Source organism: Cricetulus griseus (genome assembly GCF_003668045.3).
Source record: "Cricetulus griseus strain 17A/GY chromosome 1 unlocalized genomic scaffold, alternate assembly CriGri-PICRH-1.0 chr1_1, whole genome shotgun sequence".
Classification (NCBI taxonomy): Eukaryota; Metazoa; Chordata; class Mammalia; order Rodentia; family Cricetidae; genus Cricetulus; species Cricetulus griseus.
In genome coordinates this window covers 31,947,456-31,969,486 of record NW_023276807.1, presented here as the reverse complement: position 1 = coordinate 31,969,486, position 22,031 = coordinate 31,947,456, and the positions used below count along the sequence as shown (strand labels likewise).

General features: G+C 49.2%; 1 protein-coding gene across 1 annotated transcript; it reads left to right on the top strand.

Annotated features, from left to right (window-relative positions):
- The first annotated feature begins 1,857 nt into the window (after window positions 1-1,857).
- On the top strand, window positions 1,858-17,649 carry Capn11 (calpain 11). The gene is made up of 21 exons (XM_027387395.2): window positions 1,858-2,101; window positions 2,344-2,413; window positions 7,513-7,631; window positions 9,371-9,504; window positions 9,712-9,880; window positions 10,242-10,325; window positions 10,409-10,494; window positions 10,740-10,814; window positions 10,939-11,102; window positions 11,272-11,450; window positions 13,787-13,798; window positions 14,099-14,310; window positions 14,586-14,625; window positions 14,705-14,770; window positions 14,855-14,912; window positions 15,019-15,083; window positions 15,324-15,392; window positions 15,791-15,869; window positions 15,963-16,079; window positions 17,079-17,137; window positions 17,252-17,649. Exons 1-21 carry the CDS (start codon window positions 1,874-1,876, stop codon window positions 17,276-17,278), a joined length of 2,112 nt encoding a protein of 703 aa, XP_027243196.1. The 5' UTR covers window positions 1,858-1,873; the 3' UTR covers window positions 17,279-17,649.
- The last annotated feature ends 4,382 nt before the right edge of the window (window positions 17,650-22,031 follow it).

The following is a 22,031-nucleotide window of genomic DNA, read 5'->3' as shown; positions in this document are numbered from 1 at the left end:
TGTGTGGGTGTGTGCACACGAGTGCAGGTACCCAAGAAGGGCAGAGTGGTTTCAGGTCCTCTGAAACTGGAGTTACAGGGGATTTATAAGCTCCCATGTGGGTTCTGGGAACCAAGCCTGGGTCCTGGGAAAAACAGCAAGCACTCTTAACTGCTGAGCCATCTCTCCAGTCCCTGTGTCTCATTATTTGAGACACTGCCACCAAACGATGCTCTCCAAAGGGGCCCATCTTTTCCCCATGTCCCTGGCCATGCTCCAGGGCTCCAGAGTCTTCACTCTTCACGTCTTCACTTCACCTTGTCGTTTCTCCCTCTGTGAGCAGGAAGGGGCGCCTCTTGATGGTCTTGATCTTCTGAAAAACATCCACACCATTTTTATTTGTTTTCTGAGGCAGAGTGTCATTTAACCAAGGCTCTCTGCAAACATGATGTTTTCACTTTGTTTGGTCCTGGAGAGACAACTCCACAGTCAAGAGCACTCCCTGAACAATAATGAGACCCAGATTGGATTCCAGCACCCATGTGAGAAGCCGGACATTCTGCAAATGTCTGTAACTCTAGCTCCCAGGGATCTGACACCTTTCACTCCCCCCAACACACATGCACATACACTCATACCAACACAGACAGGTGCACATATAAATTTAGATTTATGGAGCTGGAGACATGGCTCAGCAGTTAAGGTCACTGACTGAGCTTCCAGAGGACTCTGGTTCATTTCCCAGCACCCACATTAGGCAGCTCACAACCATCACTGATTCCAGTCCCAGGGGATCTGATGTCCTCTTCTGGCCTCAGAGGACCTGTCAGGCATATATGCAGGCAAGATACCTGTACACATTTTTTTAGGCTGGGCATGGTGGCACACACTTTAATTCCAGAACTTGGGAGGCAGAGGCAGGCAGATTTCTGAGAGTTTGAGGTCAGCTTGGTCTACACAGTGAGTTCCAAGCTAGCCAGATCTATTTAGATATAGTAAGACCCTGTAAATAACTAAATAAATAACTAAATAAATAAATCTACCAGTTGGTAGTGGTGCATATTTTTAATCCCAGCACTTGGGAGGCAGAGGCAAGCAGACCTCTGTGAGTTCAAGGCCAGCCTGGTCTACAAAGCAAGTTCTGGGACAGCAGGGGCTGATAGAGAAAAAAAAAGGGGGGGAAGTTGGGGGTATCTCAGTGGTTAAGAACACCGGCTGCTCTTGCAGAAGACCTGGGTTTGAATCCCAGCACTCACATAGCAGCTCACAACCTTCTATAACTCCAGTTCCAGGGGATCTGATGCCTCTTCTGACCACTGTGAGCTCCTGCAAGCATGTGGCTCACAGACATACACTCAGACACGCATGCAAAGGCACATTAAAGTAAACAAGTATTGTCAGCCAGGCGGTGGTGGCACATGCCTTTGATCCCAGCATTCAGGGGGCAGAGGCAGAGGCAGGCGGATCTCTGTGAGTTCGAGGCCAGCCTGGTCTTCAGAGCAAGTGCCTGGATAGGCTCCAAAGCTACACAGAGAAACCCTGTCTTGAAAAAAAAAAAAAAAACAAAAAACTTCGCCAGGTGGTGATGGCACATGTCTTTAGTCCCAGCACTCAGGAGGCAGAGGCAGGTGGATCTCTGTGAGTTTGAGACCAGCCTGGTCTACAAGAGCTAGATCCAGGACAGCCTCCAAAACCACAGAGAAATCCTGCCTCCAACCCGCCCCCCCCCCAAAAAAAAACCCTAAAACTTCTGTAGCGGAAGATAATCAGCTCCTGACCCTCCTGCTTCCACCTCGCAAGCAGCTGCTATTCCCACCCGCCCAGCTGCAGTACCATTTTAAATTGGGTTATTTGTCTCTTTTATCAAACAGAGCCCATTTGTGGTGCCACGGGAATGGTGGCTTCCATAAACAATACTCGGCTCAAGGCCAGAGGTGAGGGCCAGCACCAAAACGCCCACAACTTCAGGAATCAGAACTTTGAGGATCTTCGAGCAACATGTCTAAGGAAGGGGAAACTGTTTGAGGACCCCTTTTTCCCTGCTGAGCCCAAGTCTATAGGCTTCAAGGATCTGGGCCCCAGCTCTAAACAGGTGCAGAACATCCACTGGCAGCGGCCCAAGGTGGGCACTGGGAAATGGGGAGGGCCCTGGCGCCCTAGGCCTGATGCCGTCAGAGCTGGGGATAGTTCTGAACAGGCTCCGTTAGTTTAATCCTGGGATGGCACTCAAGCCTGGCTATTACAGCCAAGCTATGGTCAGATGGCTCCGCCCTCCCCCCCCCCACTGCTCACCCAGAACTCAGAGGTGCAAGGGAGCCAGAGATGGGTCCTTCACCCCTTGACGCTCTTATTCCTTCACCACAGGATATCACGAGTAACCCCCAATTCATTAGGAATGGGATCTCTCCCACAGACATCTGCCAAGGAGTCCTCGGTGAGTGGGGGACAAAGAGCTGGGCTCTATGGGGAAAGTAAAGACAGGAGGGGTGGGGTGGGGGCTAAGGAATGGCTCTCAAGCCTGGAAGACTGGAACTCCCTAGACTCAACCTACCTCTGTTTCCCTATTCCTCGCCTTCCAAGAGATGACAGTCAGTAGAAGTGTCATGTGTGTCCTCTACGTCCCTTCTGTACCTACTGAAGTCTGGTTTGGGAGTTAAGTTGAGGTGATATAGCAGATACATGTTGCTGTATATTACCCAAGGATTTGCTATTGGAGGTGGGTGGAGAGATGGCCCAGCAGTTTAGAGCACTTGGTACAAAATAATGAAGACCAGAGTTCAGACCCCAGTACCCAAGTACCAAGTCCATTACATCCAAAGTCCATCCAAAACACCGGAAGCTCCAGCTCCAAGGAATTCAGCGCCCCCTGCTGGCCTCCATGTGCACTGACATGCCCACCTCACATGCTTCCACAAGTGTGCACACACACTGAGACAGACGCACACAGATAATAAATCTTTTTTTTTTTTTTTTAAGCCTCAAACCAGCCATGATGGTACATACCTACAGCTGTAGCATTAGGGGAAAAGGGGCAAAAGGATCAGGAGTTCAAGTTCAAACCTGGAGTCACATGAGACTATCCCAAACAACCAGCATGCAATTCTCACCTCCCTGGCTCTGTTGGGGAGCCTCAGAAACTAAGGGGCAGGGCTGGCCCAGAGTGTCTGATGTCTGCTGAGGTCAGCTACACTGTGGGACCCTGGTCCTCTGAAAGCTTGGCTGAATCAAGGCTACCCTGCTGAGATTCTTGGGTCTCGTGGATGGAATCTCAGTGTCCAGCTAACTGTTAGCAGGAGGCTGAGCCTCTTCCCTGAAGCTTGTCTACAGGGTTGCTTGAGTTTCCACACAGCACGGTAGCTGACTCCTACTGAGTAGTCCAAGAGAAAACAAGGAGGAAGCCACAGGAGCTTTTCATTTATTTGTTTCATTTGCTCATTTTTTTATTTATATGCTGAGACAGGACCTCACTATGTAGCCTTAGCTAGCCACAAGCTATGTAGAGCAGGCTGGCCTTGAACTCATAGAGATTCATCTGCCTCTGCCTCTGCCTCCCAAGTGCTGGGATTAAAGGTCTATGCCACCATAGCTGGCTCATTTATTTATTTTTTACTTAGGATGGAACCCAGGGCCTTCAGCTAGGCAAGCACTGCACCATTGGGTATACCCCACACCCCTGGAGCCCACCTGATCTCAGCGTCTCACATATACACAGTAATCTCCACCATGTTTTAATAGGAACAAGCCCTAAATGTGACCCATACTCAATAGGCAAAGGATTATGGGGCCGGGTGTAACTCAGCTGGCAGATTGTTCAGCTAGCATGCAAGAATCCTTTTCTTCAATCCTTAGCATCACAGAAAACTGGGTATGGTGGGGCTGGAGAGATGGCTCAAGAGGTTAGGAGCACTGGCTGCTTTCCCAGAGATCCTGAGTTCAATTCCCAGCAGCCACATGGTGGCTCACAACCATCTATAATGAGATCTAGTGCCCCCTTCTGGTATGCAAGCAGAACACTGTATACAGAATAAATAAATAAACCTTAAAAAAAAAAAAAAAAAAAAAAAAACTGGGTATGGTGGCATGTGCCTGTAATCCTAAAATCTAAAAGAGGCAAGAGAATTACTCAGCCTGGTCTACATAGTGCGTTCCAGGCTAGCCAAGAGCCTAGAGACCTTGCCAAAAAAAGGGGGGTGGGGGTGGGAAATTTAAGGTTATACAAGGAGTTCACAGCTAGCCTGGGCTATAGGAGACCCTGTCTTTAAAGAAAAAAAAAAAAAAAAAAAAAAAGAACAGGGATTGGGTCCTATCTTTTGAGGAGACAAAACTCAAATACCTGTCACAGGTGGTAGGACTTCTTTAGTCTGGGCCATCAAATATGGAGCAATGGAATCACATGACACTGCTCCAGGCACCAGGTTATCTCCTCCTGCCTGAGCTAGTCCCGCCTCACAGTCTCCTGCCCCTTTAGTACCAGGGCAGGCAGCAGGACTTTATTTTCTATTTGTGGCAGGGAAAGGGCAGATATAAAGTATAGCACAAAGCCAAGGAACCCCAAGACCACACTTGCCTCTGTGGCTCAGCGGGCCTGAGGGATGCTGGGAACAGGAGGAGAGAATCACTGTTGTGCCCTTGTGTGGATGAGGACTGTGGAGTCTTTACTGTTCCTTCCTCCCTGAACCCTCTCTCCAAAACCCAGAGGCCAGTAGTCACCACAGAAACTTCCAGTGCCCAAAAGCTTGGCCAGACCCTGGAGGTTACACAGCATGACCTACTACCTGACTTATGACTGAAGGCTGACCCCAGGGCACAGTGGTAGTGGATGACTGGTGTATGGCACTGTGTTCCAATGCCTCTGGACAGGGACACTGTCTTGTGTAAAAAAAAAAAAAAGACCCAGAGACTGATATTGGGGTTCAAGCTTCAGGCTGAAAATCAGAGAAGCAAAGTAGCTGGCCACTAGCGCTTACTTCTACCTAAGGCCAAAACAGCCTGTCTCCACCAATCCTCAGACTCTCCTCCCAGACTGCTGCTTCCCCTCAACTGGCTGAAGACTAAATCTCAGAATGTAGCCTGAGACACTGGACTCAGGTCTTTTATATACCTCTCTAGGGCTGGGATTAAAAGCGTGAGCTCTAATTCTCTTTTAGACTAATTCAGTCTTGCTTAGATCTGGGTGGCCTTGGACTCACAGAGATCTGTCTACCTTTGTCTCCTAAATCCTGGGAATAAAGGTGTGTGCCACCACTGCCTAGCTTCTATGGCCATCTAGTGTGGCTTCTGGGATTAATGGTGTGTTATCACCATTGCCTGGCCTCTATAGCTTGTGGCTGGCTTCGTTTGGATCCTCAGTGGCTTTATTAGATCATAAACAATATATCACCAGGACTCACAGTGGAATAGAGGCAGAGCCCAGCTTCTCCAGTAGAATGTGGGTGATGGTATAGACATCTTTCCATTTTTTTTGTTCTGTTTTGTTTATTTTGTTTTTCGAGACAGGGTTTCTCTGTGGCTTTGGAGGCTGTCCTGGAACAGCTCTTGTAGACCAGGCTGGTCTCAAACTCACAGAGATCTGCCTGCCTCTGCCTCCTGAATGCTAGGACTAAAGGGGTGCACCACCACAGCCCAGAGTAGACATCTTTCCATTTTTAAATTTTAAAAATTTTTAAAGTTTTTTTTTTAGTTCTAGTTAAGGAACAAGCTTGTTTCACATGTAAGTCCCTTCTCCCTCTCCCTCCCCTCACCCCATCCCTCCTCCCCCACCCCCAGCCTACCCCCCATCCCATCCACCCACCACTCCCCAGGCAGGGTAGGGCCCTCAACAAGGGCTCTGCAAAGTCTACCAAATCTTCCTGTGCTGGTCCTGGGCCCTTCCCCATGTGTCCAGGGCCAGAGTGTATCCCTTCACATGGGATGGACTCTCAAAGTCCCTTCTTGCACCAGGGAAAATACTAATCCACCACCAGAGGCTCCCTGGAGTGCAGAGGCCTCCTTATTGACATCCATGTTCAGGGGTCTGGATCAGTCTTGTACTGGCCTCCCAGACAGCATCTGGGGTCGATGTGCTCTCCCTTATTCAGGCCAATTGTTCCTGTGGGTTTCTCCAACCTGGTACAGACCCCTTCGCTCTTCATTCCTCCCTCTCTTCAACTAAATTCCCGATTTCAGCTCAGTGTATATCTGTGGATGTCTGTCTCTGCTTCCATCAGCCACTGGATGAGGGCTGGGTCGGTCAGCGGAAAAAAAATTTTTTTTTTTAAGTTTTTTAAAGATTTAATTATTCAGCGTTCTGTCTGTCTGTATGCCTGCAGGCCATAAGAGGGCACCAGATCTCATTACAGATGGTTGGGAGCCACCATGAGGTTGCCAGGAATTGAACTCAGGACCTCGGGAAGAGCAGCCAGTGCTCTTAACCACTGAGTCATCTCTCCAACCCAGATTTGTTAAAATTATTTGTGTGTGTGTGTGTGTGTGTGTGTGTGTGTGTGTGTGTGTGTATCACAGCATGTACAAATGTGTGTCTGGTGCCCTCAGAGGCCAGAAAAGGACATCCAATCCCTTGGAAATGGAATTACTAGTGTTTGTGAGATATGTGATATCTGATATGGATGCTGGGACCTGAACTCTGGTCCTCATGGTAGAGTAACAATCATGAGGATTCTCTTGAGTCCCAAGGCATCATTTTTTGGCTGGATGATTGGATTGTTTTGTTTTGCAACTTTTTTTTTAAGATTTTATTTATTTATTATGAATACAGTCTATATAGTCTTCTGCCTGCATGTCAGCAGAGGGCACCAGATCTTATTCAAGGTGGTTGTGAGCCACCATGTGGTTGCTGGGAATTGAACTCAGGACCTCTGGAAGAGCAGTCAGTGCTCTTAACCTCTGAGCCATCTCTCCAGTCCCTGTTTTGCAACTTTTCTTTTTAATTTTGTATATATGTGTTTCTGTCTATGTGTGTGTGTGTGTGTGTGTGTTTGAGAGAGAGAGAGAGAGAGAGAGAGAGAGAGAGAGAGAGAGAGAGAGAGCAGTGTCTGCAGAGACCAGAAGAAGGTGTTGTAGGCTTCCCTGGAGCTAGTGAGCATCTCACCAGCTCTTGATCGTTGTTTTGAGAAAGATCCTCCCTTTGTAGACCAGGGTGGCGACAAATGAACTTAAAATCCCTTTATCCTTCACCACCCAAATGCTGAGATTACAGAAGTTTTCTAGAGAGACATCTTGGGCCTTTGGCCACTGCTCCAGCATGGGAGTAGGTGGGAATGAGACTCACAGAGAAACGTTACTGAAAATGTTCAACAGATGGGAAACCTGCCTGAGAGAAAACAGGACACTATGCAGCCTTCCCAAATTCCCCAGGGCTACTGGGATTTGTGACTCCTTTGCCTGAACAAATACATGAGCATACTGTCCCAGAGTCACTCTCTGCCCCCAACACTTCTCAGTGAAAAGGCAGAGGGAACTCTACTGGGGAGATCTGTGGGGCTGCTCCTCTGACTGGTACTGCTCAAGGACAACCCCTGCTTGTCTGCCTTTAAGGGGACTGCTGGCTGCTGGCTGCCATTGGCTCCCTTACTACTTGCCCCAATCTGCTGTACCGGGTGGTGCCCAAGGGCCAGAACTTCAAGAAAAACTATGCTGGCATCTTCCATTTCCAGGTGAAAGGAAGAGGGGGAGGAAGGGGGGAGGGTAGAGGGAGAGAGGGAGGGAAGGATGGAGGGAGGAAGGGAAGGAGGGAGAGAGTGTGGGAGAGAGACACAGAGAGGGACTGAGTCATTGTTCTATTGCTATAAAAAGACACCATGACCATGGTAATTCATGAAAGAAAGCATTTAACTGGGGGCTGGCTTATGGTTTCAAAGGTTAGTCCATTACCATCGTGGCAGGGAGCATGGCAGCAGGCTGAGAGCTACATCCTGATCCTCAGGCAGTAGGAAGAGAGAACTGCTGGGCCTGGTGTGGGCTTTTGAAATCTCAAAGCCCACCCCCAGTGACACGTCTCCTCCAGGCCACACCTCCTAATCCTTAGAATCTTTTCAAATAGTTGGTGAATAACATTCAATACACGAGCCTATGGAGACCATTCTTATTCAAACCACCAGACAGAGAGAGAAAGAGAGAGATCATGTATGCACTTACTTTGTTTTCCAAATATAACACTGATTGAGATGACTTTTCAGAGAAATACCTGCTTATGAAGCTAATCCTTTCAAAGTTCCAAAGACAATAATTATCTGTTTGTGGCTCTCTTCCTATTCTCAGTGTGTGTGTGTGTGTGTGTGTGTGTGTGTGTGTGTGTGTCTGTGTACATCTGTGTGTATGTGTGTCTGTGTCTGTGTGTCTATGTGTGTATCTGTATGTCTGTGTTTATCTGTGTGTCTGTGTGTGTATCTGTGTCTGTGTCTGTGTGTGTGTATCTGTGTGTCTGTGTACATCTATGTGTATGTGTGTCTGTGTCTGTGTCTGTGTGTATCTGTATGTCTGTGTTTGAGTGTCTATGTACATCTGTGTGTATGTGTGTCTATGTGTGTATCTGTATGTCTGTGTTTATCTGTGTGTCTGTGTGTATCTGTGTGTGTGTGTGTGTGTGTGTGTGCATATGCATGTGCCCGTACCCAGGAAAGCACACAGGTATCATGACACTGAAAATCTCCACCATATAATTTGTGTGACCTGGCCCTTTAACTGATATAGGATCAATTCTGAATGTCATAAAATAGGGAGGGGATTTTAAGACCTGCAAGGCTCAACTCCAGCTGCCTTTTTTTCAGGGATAGGGCCTCAGTCTAAAGATGGGTGGGGTTTTCTTTCTTTCTCTCTTTTTCAATGATTTTTTTAATTTTTTATTTTATGTGCATTCGTGTTTTGTCTTTGTGAAGGTGTTGAATCCTCTGGAGCTGGAGTTACAGACAGTTGTGAGCTGCTATGTGGGTCCTGGGAATTGAACCTTGGTCCTTTGGAAGAGAAGCCAGTGCTCTTAATCACTGAGCCAAATTGCAGCCCCATGAGTAGGGTTTTCTTGATGCTGGGGATGGACCCTGGTTTGGGGGTGGAGGTGGGGGAATAGTGAGAGATTTTAGGGCATTTCTCGATTTTCCCTCACATGTTATAAGGAGTGGCTGGGCCTTGGTCAAGTGACAGTAGATAAATGCATTCATCCCAAGCCTGATGACCCGAGTTCGATCCCTGAGATTCACATGGTAAAAGGAGAGAAATGACCTACACACACACACACACACACACACACACACACACACACACACACACACACACCAATTTTTGACAAAAATCTCAGTATTAGTGACTATTGCTGGTATGTTCTTGGCTAGGCCACCAGGAGGCGCTCTGAGGACAGAGTTCACCTGTATGCAGACAAATGTCCCCTTGCCACCCACAGCTTTGGCAATTCGGGCAGTGGATAAACGTGGTGGTGGACGACCGACTACCCACTAAGAATAACAAGCTGGTGTTCGTGCATGCCGCCCAGCGCCAGGAGTTCTGGAGCCCTCTGCTGGAGAAGGCCTATGCCAAGTAAGTTGGCCAGGCCGGGAACCAGACTGGCCTTCTGGAGCCTGGCCTTGGCCCCCAAGGACCTTGGGGGAGGCCACTAACTGAACCAGGGGAGGAGACAGGGCACGATAAGGCAGGCATGTCTCACTTCCCTCACCTTCACTTCACGTCTCCAGCCGGGAGCTTAACAGCAGCGCCCTGTCGCCCTGTCGCCCTGTCTGCCTGCAGGCTGAGCGGCTCCTACGAAGCACTGGCGGGAGGCAGCACGATAGAGGGTTTCGAGGACTTCACAGGCGGTGTGGCCCAGAGCATTCGGCTCCGGAAGCCCCCTAAAAACATGCTAAGGCTCCTCAGAAAAGCCGTGGAGAAGTCTTCCCTTATGGGCTGTTCCATTGAAGTAAGCTGAGCTGGGTCTTGCCCCAGGGCCTCTCTCTCTCTCTCTCTCTCTCTCTCTCTCTCTCTCTCTGTGTGTGTGTGTGTGTGTGTGTGTGTGTGTGTGTGTGTGTGTGTGTGTGTACAGATGTGTGTAAAGTATAAGTCATGTCTATAATCCCTCCAGAGGCTGAGGCAGGAGGGCCAGGAGTTTAAGGATAGTGGGATAGTCATGGCTACATAGGGAATTTGAGAGCCTTGATGCCATAGTTAATGCCCCCCCCCATTTGAATGTTATAATGTGTATTATGAGTCACATGAAGCAGTGGTTTTCTTGGGTTCCCCAGGCCACAGCTCGAATCCCTTCCCTTCCCCCTTTTCTGCAGGTCATCAACAGTAGTGACTTTGAAACGACGAACCATAATATGCTGGTGAGAGGGCATGCATACGCGGTAACTGGCCTTGAGAATGTGAGTGCAGCATATGGCACCCCCTGAGAACCACAGGTATGAGAGCGCTACCACCTGCCACATCCTGAACTTGCACTCCCCAGGTCTCCTACAGAGGCAAGGTGGAGACCCTGATTCGGGTCCAGAACCCCTGGGGCCGGATTGAGTGGAATGGAGCCTGGAGTGACAGGTAGATGCCCTGACCTAAGGGGGGGGAGCACAGCCATAGAGCAGGACCCATGAGGAAACCAAGGTCATGGCAGGGGGGCCCATCCTTGTCCACCACCACCACCACCACCACCACCACCACCACCACCACCCACCCACCCCCGCCCCGTGCTGCTCCATTTAACAAGAACTCTGGAGGTGGCCTCCAGAAAGTCCCTTAGGGAGGAAGGCTGGCTGTCCTTCCCTCCCGCTGTTTTCTCCCTGCAGAGCCAAGGAGTGGGATGACGTGAGTGCGGATGTCCAGACACACCTGCTTCGGAAGAAGGAAGATGGGGAGTTCTGGTCAGTGTGGCCTGGGGAGCATCGGACTCCCCATATACACCCCGCATCCCCCATCTTCTCCACAGTCGGGCCTGCGGCATGCAGGCGGAGTGTGCTGACAGGCCTGTGTGCGCCCCCATCCCAGGATGTCCTATGACGACTTCATGAGCAACTTCACACTCCTGGAGATCTGCAACCTGACTCCAGATGCACTGTCACCCCGGGAACACAGGAGCAGCTGGCACACAACCTTCTACGAGGGCAGCTGGAGAAGGGGGAGCACGGCCGGAGGCTGCAGGAACAACCACGGTGGGTGAGGGCTCCAGGCCAGAGGCAGGGTGGACGAGGGCAGAGTCAGTCGGATGCCACGGCTTTCAGGACGCGAGGCAGACATGTGGCTGGCCTCTCAGGGCACCTGGAAAGGGCACAGTCAAGGACGGAAGGCCCTGCCCCAGCGTAATCACCTCATCTTCCACAGACACATTCTGGAGCAACCCTCAGTTTAAGATCTCTCTCCCGGAGGGCGACGACCCGGAGAACGGGTCTGAGCAAAGCGAGGTGGTCTGTACCTGCCTGGTGGCCCTGATGCAGAAGAACTGGAGGCATGCCCGGTCCCAGGGGAGCCAGCTGCTCACCATAGGCTTCGTCATCTTCTCGGTGTGCCCCTGCACCCCCACACACACCACCACCTGTGCTTCTCCTGGCCTCAAACTCAGAGCTCCACCTGCCCCTGCCTCCCCAGCACCGCCTCACCTCTTAAAACCCTTCTTCCCTAGGACCCCTGAGAGAGTCAGCCCCAAAGGCCCCACAGCCTGCCACTGAAGTGGTGTTCTCTGTGCTTTTCCCGAGCCTCTGTGTGAGCTCTCTCTCTCTCTCTCTCTCTCTCTCTCTCTCTCTCTCTCTCTCTCTCTCTCTCCCTCCCTCCCTCCCTCTGTGTGTTTTGCCTGCACGTAAGTTTGTTTGCCACATGTATGCCTGATACCTGCAGAGATCAGAAAACGGTCTCAGATCCACTGGAACAAATGTTACAGGCAGTTGTGAGTCATCACGTGGGTGCTGGGAATCAAACCCAGGCCCTCTACAAGAGCAACAAGTGCTAACCACTGAGCCATCTCGTCGGTCTGGCCCTCAACTCTGTTCCCTTTTCACAGATTTATTTGTTTCCCTGTGTAGCCTTGGCTAGTTCTAACTAGCTCTGGCTTCTGCAGTGAGCAGTTTTGACGGAGTGGCTGGGGCCACATTTGGGTGGGGGTGTTGCTAAAATCTCTATTGCTCAGGAATCAGGACAGAGTCTCTGCCTCTGCCCCTTCAGTGTGTGAACTTGTATAGTCACCGCATCTCTCCTGCCTTCAATCTCCTTCCTGTTCCTTAAGGGCAGAAATAAGTGTTATGGATTTGGTCTTTGGGGTGATGACTGTCTTAAAAGAAATGGTAGTGGGTGTGGTAGATTACAAAATAAAAAATCTAGCCAGGTGGTGGTGGCACACGCCTTTAATCCCAGCACTGGGGAAGCAGAGGCACTGGGGAAGCAGTGTGAATCTGAGGCCAGAGCTAGTTCTCAAGACCAGTCATGGTTTGCAAGATCCCAGAAATGCCCATTTAGTCGTTCATTTATATATTCAGCAAGTATGGAACACTGTACAATATCCTACTGTATGCCAAGTCCCTGGCTAGTCTCCGGGCACTCTGTAGTGAACAGAATTAGTGCTTGCCTGGCATGTGTGACAGCCTAGACTCCATGCTAAGGGGAAACTAAAAAGGCAGTGGGGCAAGGGCTGCTTTTTCTATGCGGTTAATACACTCTTCCCAAGATGTGAAGGCCAAGATTTGGGGCCAGCAGGAAAGTTGGGTGAGCGGAGGCATTTGTCCTTACTACCCCAGCGCCACACGGTGGAAGGAGAAAGCCTGTTCCCTGAGGCTGTCCTCTGACCCCCACATGCATGTCACAGCAAGCACATACTCACAAAATACGGACCTTGGTATTAAGTGTCTATGTAAGCTTTAGAGTGACAGACACCCAAACCTTGGCAATCACCTATTTTATTTGATCTGATTTAACTCATCTTGTGCAAACTTATTTGAAAATACTATTTTTTATTTAATTTTTTTTTGAGACAGAGTCTCTTTATGTAGCCCTAGATGGCCTGGAACTGTCTATGTAGACCTGGATGGCCTCAAACTCACAGAGAATATGCCTGCCTCTACCTCTCATTTGAGGGGATCAAAGGTATGCACCACCACATATGTAAGATTTTTAACTTTTAGCTATGTGTATGTCTCTGTGTGGAAATGTGCACACAAATGAAGGTGCCTGCCGAAGTCAGAAGGATCAGAAGTTCAAGGCCAGCTTCAGCTACATAGTTAGAGACCAGCCTGGCCTACACGATACCCTGTGTCCAAAAATCAAAACAAAACAAGAAGCCCTGGGTTCTATGCCCAGCAATGCATAAAACTGGGCATGGCGGCACATGTCTGTTATCCCAGTAGTTGGGAGGTGGAAGCAGGAGGATCAAAAGTTCAAGATCATCCTCAACCACACAGCAAATTCAAAGCCTGAGCCATAAGGGAAGGGGAAAGTCAAAGATGCAAATGTGTTTGCTCTCTATCCTCTGTTTAGATAGCCACCTTTCTAGTCCTGCAGGTGACACTTGTGGAGTAGCATACTGGGAACACACTCTTGGGCTCACATCCCAGCTCTCTTTCCCTTTTAGCAAGACATCTCTGTCTCTCTAGAACTCAGTCTCCTGTCCTTAATCCCAAGTGACAAGAATCTGCCTTTGTAAACTTGTTCAAACTGGACTTTGAAATTGAAAACGAACAAATTCTTAATGCCAACAGCCTACACCCTACCCACCCCTTTGTGCCAGTGCCCTAAAAAACCCCAACCCAGGATCTCACTCATGCTCACACTCAAAGTGCACACTCACCTAGTTGAAGGCCAGAGCCCTTTCACTGCCCTGAAGATCTGACCCTCTTCTCTCTTTTCTTTTCAGGTTCCAAAGGAGGTACAAAAGTCTGACTCCTGGTCCAGCCCACCCGTGGCTGCATGTGGGTTGGCAAGGGGAGAGATCTGGAGGAAAGGTCTAGGGAACCCTGAGTTAGGAGTCCAACCACTAAGACTCAATGGTGGGAGTCAGGGAAGGGTGAGACCATACTGGGGTTCTTGACCACATGGGAGAAGTCCAGGCCACAGCAGTGGTACTGGTACCCACCACCAATCCTGCCCAAAAGATGGCTCACCTTGGGAGATCCACTCTCCTGGCTCTCCTGTGCTAGTCCTGTACCCACCTCCAGGGTACATACAGTTTCAGAACCTCCAGGACATCCATCTGAAGAAAGAGTTCTTTGTGAAATATAAGGACCATGGCTTTTCAGAGGTCTTCACCAACACACGGGAAGTGAGCAGCCATCTTCAGCTGCCTCCGGGGGACTACATCATTGTTCCCTCCACCTTTGAACCCCATAAAGATGCTGACTTCCTGCTTCGGATCTTCACAGAGAAACACAATGAGACCTGGTAAGGGGCCAACCTCACTGCAGCAAGGTTCCCTGCCCAAGAGCTACAGGATGTCGGATTCTGGCCCTCCTCCATGTCAATCCTAATTTATACTCATGGAAACTGAGGCATGAGGTCTAAACTGGTAATAGAAACAGTAAAACTAGAGCCGAGATTTGATGCATTATTTGACACTGCCTCGTAGACAATGACAGGACCTTTCCAAGAACACCCCATGGAGAACCTCATCTCTCTGGCCCCTAGTTACCCCTAAACCTTCACTCTCTTATGCCCAGGATGCTGGATGAAGTCAACTGGATCGAGCATTTCGAAGAGGTAATAGAAAACTTGGGGGCTGGAGGTGTGATGGATGTTTTTAAGACTGGCTCCCTCCCTCCTGGCTTCTTTTCTCCAGGAGACCATCTCTGAGAAGGAGTTGGACCAGAATTCCATCCACTTGTTTGAGATGGTGGCAGATGAGGTAAGAAGGCCAGGGGCAGGCACTGAAGGGAGGTGGCTGCTGGGCCAAAGGATCAGAGCAGATGATTACAGTCTCTCCTCCTAGGACAAGGAAATCGATATGTATGAGCTGCAGAAGCTCCTCAACAAGATGTCGAGTAAATGTGAGCGGCCCCCCCACCCTCACAGCTCATCTCTGTAAAGGCCAGCCCATGTTGTCCCACACAGAATTCATCCTTCTCTTCTCCCTACACCTTGCCTCCCTCACAGTCAAGAACTTCAAGACTAAGGGCTTTAGCTTGGATGTCTGTCGCCGTATGGTCAACCTCATGGATGTATCTTTCTGCCCTGTGGCAATTCTAACTAGCACTTCCCTGCCCTCCAAGGCTGACTCAGAAGTGGCCATCTCTCTAGCCAGCCTCAGTACCCTCCTTTGCGATAGGAATTAGCTTTGGGGGTAGCTAACGATCCCAATTCTGGCTGTTAGCATTCAGGAACCCTAAGCCTGTGCCAGGGCCTTCTGTTCCCTCATCCCTAGGATGCCTCTTCACTCTTATCCTTGACTAATCCCCTAGAAAGATGGTACTGGCAAGCTGGGTTTTCTGGAGTTCCAGATCCTGTGGAAAAAGATCAAGAAATGGACGGTAAAAAGCCCTAAAAAGACAGCCAAGAAGGGTGGAAACTAGCAGACACACACAACACACAGACACACAGACACACACAGACACACACACACACACACACACACACACACACACTCACACACACACACACACACACACTGGTTAGTAACCGTATAGCATGGTATAGTCATGAAGGATGCCTGCAGAAAGCACTGGGCAGGGTACCAACATTTCCCTGCTATGCTTGAAATTAACCCTTCAAGTACCAGAAAACTGGAACATTAGAGATTCAAGTGGTTGGTCAGAGTGGTGGGGCTCCAGGGTCTTGGGCAGCTATTGTAAGTCAGTCATACTGCAGTATTCTGTTATGTCAACCACTACACTACATACATGGCCTGACGACATCTGTCTGTCTTCAGGACATCTTCAAAGTGTGTGATGAGGACCACTCTGGGACCTTGAACTCCTACGAGATGCGCTTGGCAATAGAGAAAGCAGGTGGCCAGGGATCAGGAGGCTGTCCAGAGGCAGGGAGCTGGGAAGTCAGTTCTAAAGGCCTGAATGCTACTCTCCGCCCCATCTGTCTCCTAGGCATTAAGATGAGCAATAAGGTAACTGAAGTGGTGGTAGCTAGGTATGCAGATGATAACATGATCGTGGACTTTGACAGCTTCATCAACTGTTTCCTAAGGCTAAAGGCCATGTATGGTGAGTGAGGCACCTGTCCCCCACCTCCAGATTAGACCAGAAAGGCTGGCATGCTCTCATATCTACCTGCTCACCCTGAGTCCTTTCTGCAGAGCCACTCCCACACAGAAAACACACCTGACCCATGTTCAAATCTACAACTTGCTGGGGGCTGTACCTATTGTCTGTACCCCTATCCCTTTCTCTAGAAAATATAGTACAAATGGTAACAGTTCTGCCCCAAGGGCTGAGGATGTAATTCAGTTGGTAGAGTGTTTGCTCAGCACGCACCAAGCCCTGGTGTGGTGATGCACACCTTTAATCCAAACATTCCGGAGATGGCAGCAGAAAAATCAGGAGTTCAAGGTCATCTTCAGTTACAGAGTGGGTTTGAGGTCAGCCTAGGTCAGCTAAAAGACCCTGTCTCAAAAAATAAATAAATAAATAAAAATAAAACTATTGTCCCAAGGATGGATCTGGTAGCCCATATTTATACTACTTGAAATTTGAGAAACTGAGACCTGAGACAGGAGGATCACAAGTTTGAGGCAACCCTGAGACTTTGTGAGACTTTTTGAGTTAAAACAAACAACAGGGAGAGCAAGATGGCTCGGCATGTAAAAGTGCTTGCTACCAAGCCTGAAGACATGAGTTCAATTCCCAGGGCTCACATAGAGGAAGCAACAAACCAAGGACCACAAATTGTCCTCTGACCTCCACAGGTGCAAGCTGTGACCTGTGTACACTTGCATACCCCTCCCTTACCCAATCAATCAATCAGTCAGTCAGTCAGTCAATCAATCAATGTAAAACCATTAACAAGAAGTCAGTACTGACCCCATCCTCTGGCACTCTTGTATAGAGCAAATGAGTCTGGGGCAAGCGCTTGTAACCCTATCTGACTCCTAACCAGTTGTGATGGGCAAGGAATGACTTCCTACCTTCCTGAGTTTCTCCCTTTTTGGGGAGTGGGCCCTTTTGACCATCATCTCAGCGCTAACCACCTTCTCCTTAAAACAGGGTTCTTCCTATCCATGGACCCCAAGAAAACTGGTACTATTTGCTTGAATATAGAGCAGGTATTCGGGAAGGAGCAAGGAGGTTGGTCTGGGTCACAAATGGTCCCCTCCCCTCTAGTCTCGTCCATGCTCCATCCTCTGCAGACTGTCTTCTGTTCTCTGCTCTCTTTGCAGTGGCTGCAGATAACCATGTGGGGGTAGGGAGATGCGAAGCCTGGCCCCCTCCTTCTGCTGGCTGGGCTCCGCCAGGACGGTTGGTGCTACTTGCTCTCCAGTGCCCTAGGCGCAGAGTTTATTCCGTGCCCAGCTCTGGGCTCATGGAAGCTCTAACCACCAACCCCTCCACACCCACCCCTTAGCACTCTCATGCCCTGAGTGTGTTGACTAAAAATTAGGTGGACTCTTCCCCAGTTTTCCGTGGGGAAGGCAGCCTTGCAGCCAGCTTAGTGCCCCCCAACATCTTGTCAACTCACACCTGTCTTCTAGCCAGAGTCTTTTTGCTGGAATATCCATTGCTACCCCACCGCACCCCACCCTGCTGCCATGGACATTATTCTAATAAAATTACTCTAATAAACAGGACATGGTTTGCCACTTCCTCAACACCAAAGAAGGGGATCAATCCACTGTGTCTCTGAGAAGCACCTACAGTTACTAGGGGGCGAGGCACAGTCCCAGGATGCTGAACAAGTCCCCACCCCATGTCTATGAGAAAGGAACTATTAGATGGGTTGAGCATTGTGGGATGAGGGGCACCACTGAACAAGCTGCCAGCAAAGCCTGGGCTTGGGCTGGCAAAGCCAGAGACTACAAGGCCCTGAGTCACCTCTGTTCTCCCCTCCTTCGAACTGGAGCCCTTCCAAAGATGGCACTGCAGGGCAAGAGCCAGCCACCAGCAAGCCACACAAGGGGGGTCCCTTCTGGTGTGAGGCTGGAGGTCTCTCCTGCTGCTGCACAGGATACTCCAGGCTGGCAAACTGTAAGCCTGTTTCTGTTGTCTCCACCACCTCCCATCTCACCACCGAGGAGCACTTGGCTTGCAGACGTGCACCACCCTATCGGGCTTTTTAAAGTGAGTTCCTTGGGACAAACTCAGGTCATCACTTAGTGGCAAGCTTCTTCCTGCTACTCTCTTCCTCTTCTTACAGAGCCAGTAATGATGCCATCCTAGAACCTTCCTCTCATGACCCCAGCCTCCTAGATAAAGCTACCAGACTGCCCTCAGATTAAACCAGTGTTCCACAAAGCAATTGGAATTGTCTTCCTCTCCGGTCCAAAGGAAAGTCCATTTCCCCAAATGTTGGTGTATAGTTTACAAAGGCGTTCCTCAGGAACTCGTGTAGCCAGGTTCCCCTCTACCAAAGGAGCCAGTTCCCTTATCACCGGCAGAAGGGACAAACGGCTTATCTGTGGCACCTGTTAGTTACCAAAGCACATGCTGGCTCCAAGCTCCCTCAGTGCCACAAGTGCCTGTGACATATTGCAGAGTCCATGTGGGCATCCTGGCTCCCCTCAGTTCTTTTTACACCCCCACCCCTCCTGGCCACCCCTAACTTCCTCCAGCTCATGGGCTTTCCTGCCTACCTTAGCTGCTCATTCTCCTCAGAACCCTACTATTTTGGCTCTCCCCTCATCCCCACCCCCACCCCACCCACTTCTCCTCTCCCCTCCCCCCCTCTCTTTTGGTCTCCCTTTTGCCCACACTCTCTTGGTCTTCCTTTTGTTCTCCCTCTCTCTGTCGCTCTGTCTCTGTCTCTTTCTTCCATCTCCCTCCTCTGCCTCTCTCTGCTGGCCATATTCAATCTACTACTTTCTCTCTCTGCTCTGGGCTGCTCAGATGCCTCTAGCTGTTCTCTCCCTCATATCTGCAATAAAAAACATCCCCTCAAACATACCATGGAGCAATCATGTTGTCCATTTATATTTTCCAGTTTCCTCCCACAGTAGGGTTGGGTAATTCCTAGTGGTATTGACCAGGCCCACCCTGGTAGACTGTGGGACAACAGGAGTTCCCATCCTTTTAGAGCTCCTCCTGGTTTCCCAGCCCCACCCTTGCTCCCCTGTCACTTCAAAGATCACATGTAGTCAGCCCACATAGAGCTTCCTCTTCCCTCCATCTCAGCCACACCTGACTGTCTCCTGAGGAATTGTTTCCTCCCCTACCATCTCATCTTCCTCTCAGTGTCCTTTCCCATGTGACAGGTCACACTCTCCAGGGAGCCTCTGAAAGCACTCATTTGCTGTGCCTACCTTCCCTCTGAGTGGGGCAGCTGCCTATTCTATGAAAGGCTCTTTCCCTAAAGAGCTCATCTCCCTGGGGATGGCAGGACAGCAGGCAGTTCAGTGAGACGTTCTAAAACTAGCAGGCCATCTGAACTTCCAAGAGGTCTCCACCAAAGCAGGGCATGGCTGTGCACCCCTCTGAGCTAAGCACTTGGGAGGCAGAGGCAGTTGGATCTCTGTAAGTTTGAAACCAGCCTGGTCTACACAACGAGTTCCAGAACAGCCAGGACTACACAGAGAAACCCTGTCTCAAAAAACCAAACCAAAACAAAGCAAACGTCCCAACTGTTTCAGAACCCAGAAGATGCTGACACCCACCCCGTGTCCCTCTCCCTGGGGTGAAATACTAAGCTTTAAGTCAGACTAGAAGGGAAAGAAAGCAGAGAACCCGCAAATCACTCAAACTAACGTGATTTTTTGTTTTCGAGACAGGATTTCCCTGTGTAGGTCTGGCTGTCCTGGAACTAGCTCTGTAGACCAGACTGGCCTTGAACTCACAAAGCTCCAAGTGTCTCTGCCTCAGAACTGCTGGGATCAAAGGCATGCACCACCACCTCCCGACTTGTTTTTGTTTTTCAATCTGAAGGGGTTGGAGATGTAGCATAGCTGGTAGAGCACTTAGCTAGCATGCATGAAAGCCCTGGGTTCCACCCCAGCACCATATGTAAGCCATGCATGGTGGGATACTTCCACAAGCCCAACGCTTGAGAGGTAGAGGCAGGAAATATCCACTGAGCCATCTCGATGGTCCTAAATCTATTTTTATTAACACAGTAATTGTATGTGTTTTGGGGTGCTGTGTGGCATGCCAATATACATGTACAACATTAAATCAGGATCATTGGTATATGCATTGTTTCAGACACTTAGCACCTCTTTATGCTGGGAACATTTCTCTATTAGCTGTTTTGAAATATTCTATTAAATGTTGTGAACCAAGACTATCACTTCTGGCTTGGAAGAAAACTGAAGTGACTCATAAATGTACTTCAAATAAAGGCGCTGAGACTGTTAATCATGAGTATCAACTTGATGGGACTTATAGTCTCCATGGAGACAGACCTTTGAGTGTCTGAATTCCTAGATCAGGCTAGCTGAGGTGGGAAGACACACCCTAAATGTGGGCAGCACCTCTCCATGGATCCTAGAAGGAGTAAGAAGAGGTGAGTCTCAGCATCCAAGCCTCTGCTTCCTGAGTATGACCGCTGCCAGCAGCCTCATCCTCTTGCCTTATCCATTTAGCCTCCAGCTGTGACCCAAAGGAAGCCCTCCCTTCCGAAAGCTGTTTTTGTCCAGTATTTTGCCACAGCAGTAAGAGCAATAGCTAGCTGGGCGTTGGTGGCGCACTCCTTTAATCCCAGCACTCGGGAGGCAGAGGCCGGCAGATCTCTGTGAGTTCGAGACCAGCCTGGTCTACAAGAGCCAGTTCCAGGACAGGCTCCAAAGCCACAGAGACACCCTGGCTTGAAAAGCCAAAAAAAAAAAAAGAAAGAAAGAAAGAAAGAAAGAAAGAAAGAAAGAAAGAAAGAAAGAAAAGAAATATCTTTGGGGCTGGAGAGAGTGCTCAGAGGTTAAGAGCACTGACTGCTCTTCCAGAGGTCTTGAGTTCAATTCCCGGGAACCACATGGTGGCTCACAACCATGTTGTGGTAATCTGTAATGAGATCTGGTGCCCTTTTCTGGTGTGCAGATATACATGGAAGCAGTAGCTAATACAGGCTGCACGACACAATCACTGGTGCTCTCAGTCGTGGGCGTGAACGTCGCTTCTCTCCTCTCACTGTCTCCTTTCAATCAGGAGTCACAGCATCTATCTTTTAAAAAATGTTGATTAACAGCTGAAGCTATGAAAATGAAGCCCTTGAGCCAGGTGTGGGCTGTACACCTGTGATTCCAGTACTAGGGAGGTAGAGGCAGAAGGATCCAGACCAGACTAGACTACATATAGTAAGTTGAAAGCCAGCCTGGGCTACATGAGACACTGCTTTAAAAAAACAAAACAATAACAAAAAAACCCTGTGTATGTGACTATTTATACATACCTGGGGGCCCTCTCTCTCTCTCTCTCTCTCACACACACACACACACACACACACACACACACACACACACACACTTAAAAATAAAACTCTTTTACAAAGAAGAAAAAAAACTTGGGGCTGAGAGACAGTTATAAAGTGTACCACTCTCAAAAAGGACCTGAGATGGAGTCCTTGCACCCATCCCAGGCAGCCCACACAGCCACCAGGGGATCTGTACAAAACTACACATAGACATATACAAATAATTTTAAAAATAAATAATTTTTGTTTTGTTTTGTTTTTCCAGAGAGGTTTCTATTGTAGCCCTGGCTGTTCTGGAACTCACTCTGTAGACCAGGATAACCATAAATTTACAGATATCCTCCTGCCTCTGCCTCCCCAGTGTTGTGATTAAAGGTGTGTGCCACCACAGCCCAGCTAAAATAAAATCTTTTTAAAAAGGAAAACAATTAATCCCAGCACTCGGGAGGCAGAGGCAGGTGGATCTCTGTGAGTTCGAGGCCAGTCTTGTCTACAGAGCGAGTTCCAGGACAGGCTCCAAAAAAATACAGAGAAACCCTGTCTCAAAAAACAAACAAAAAATTAAAAGGAAAACAAAAAACATTAGATTATAAATATAATAGATGTTA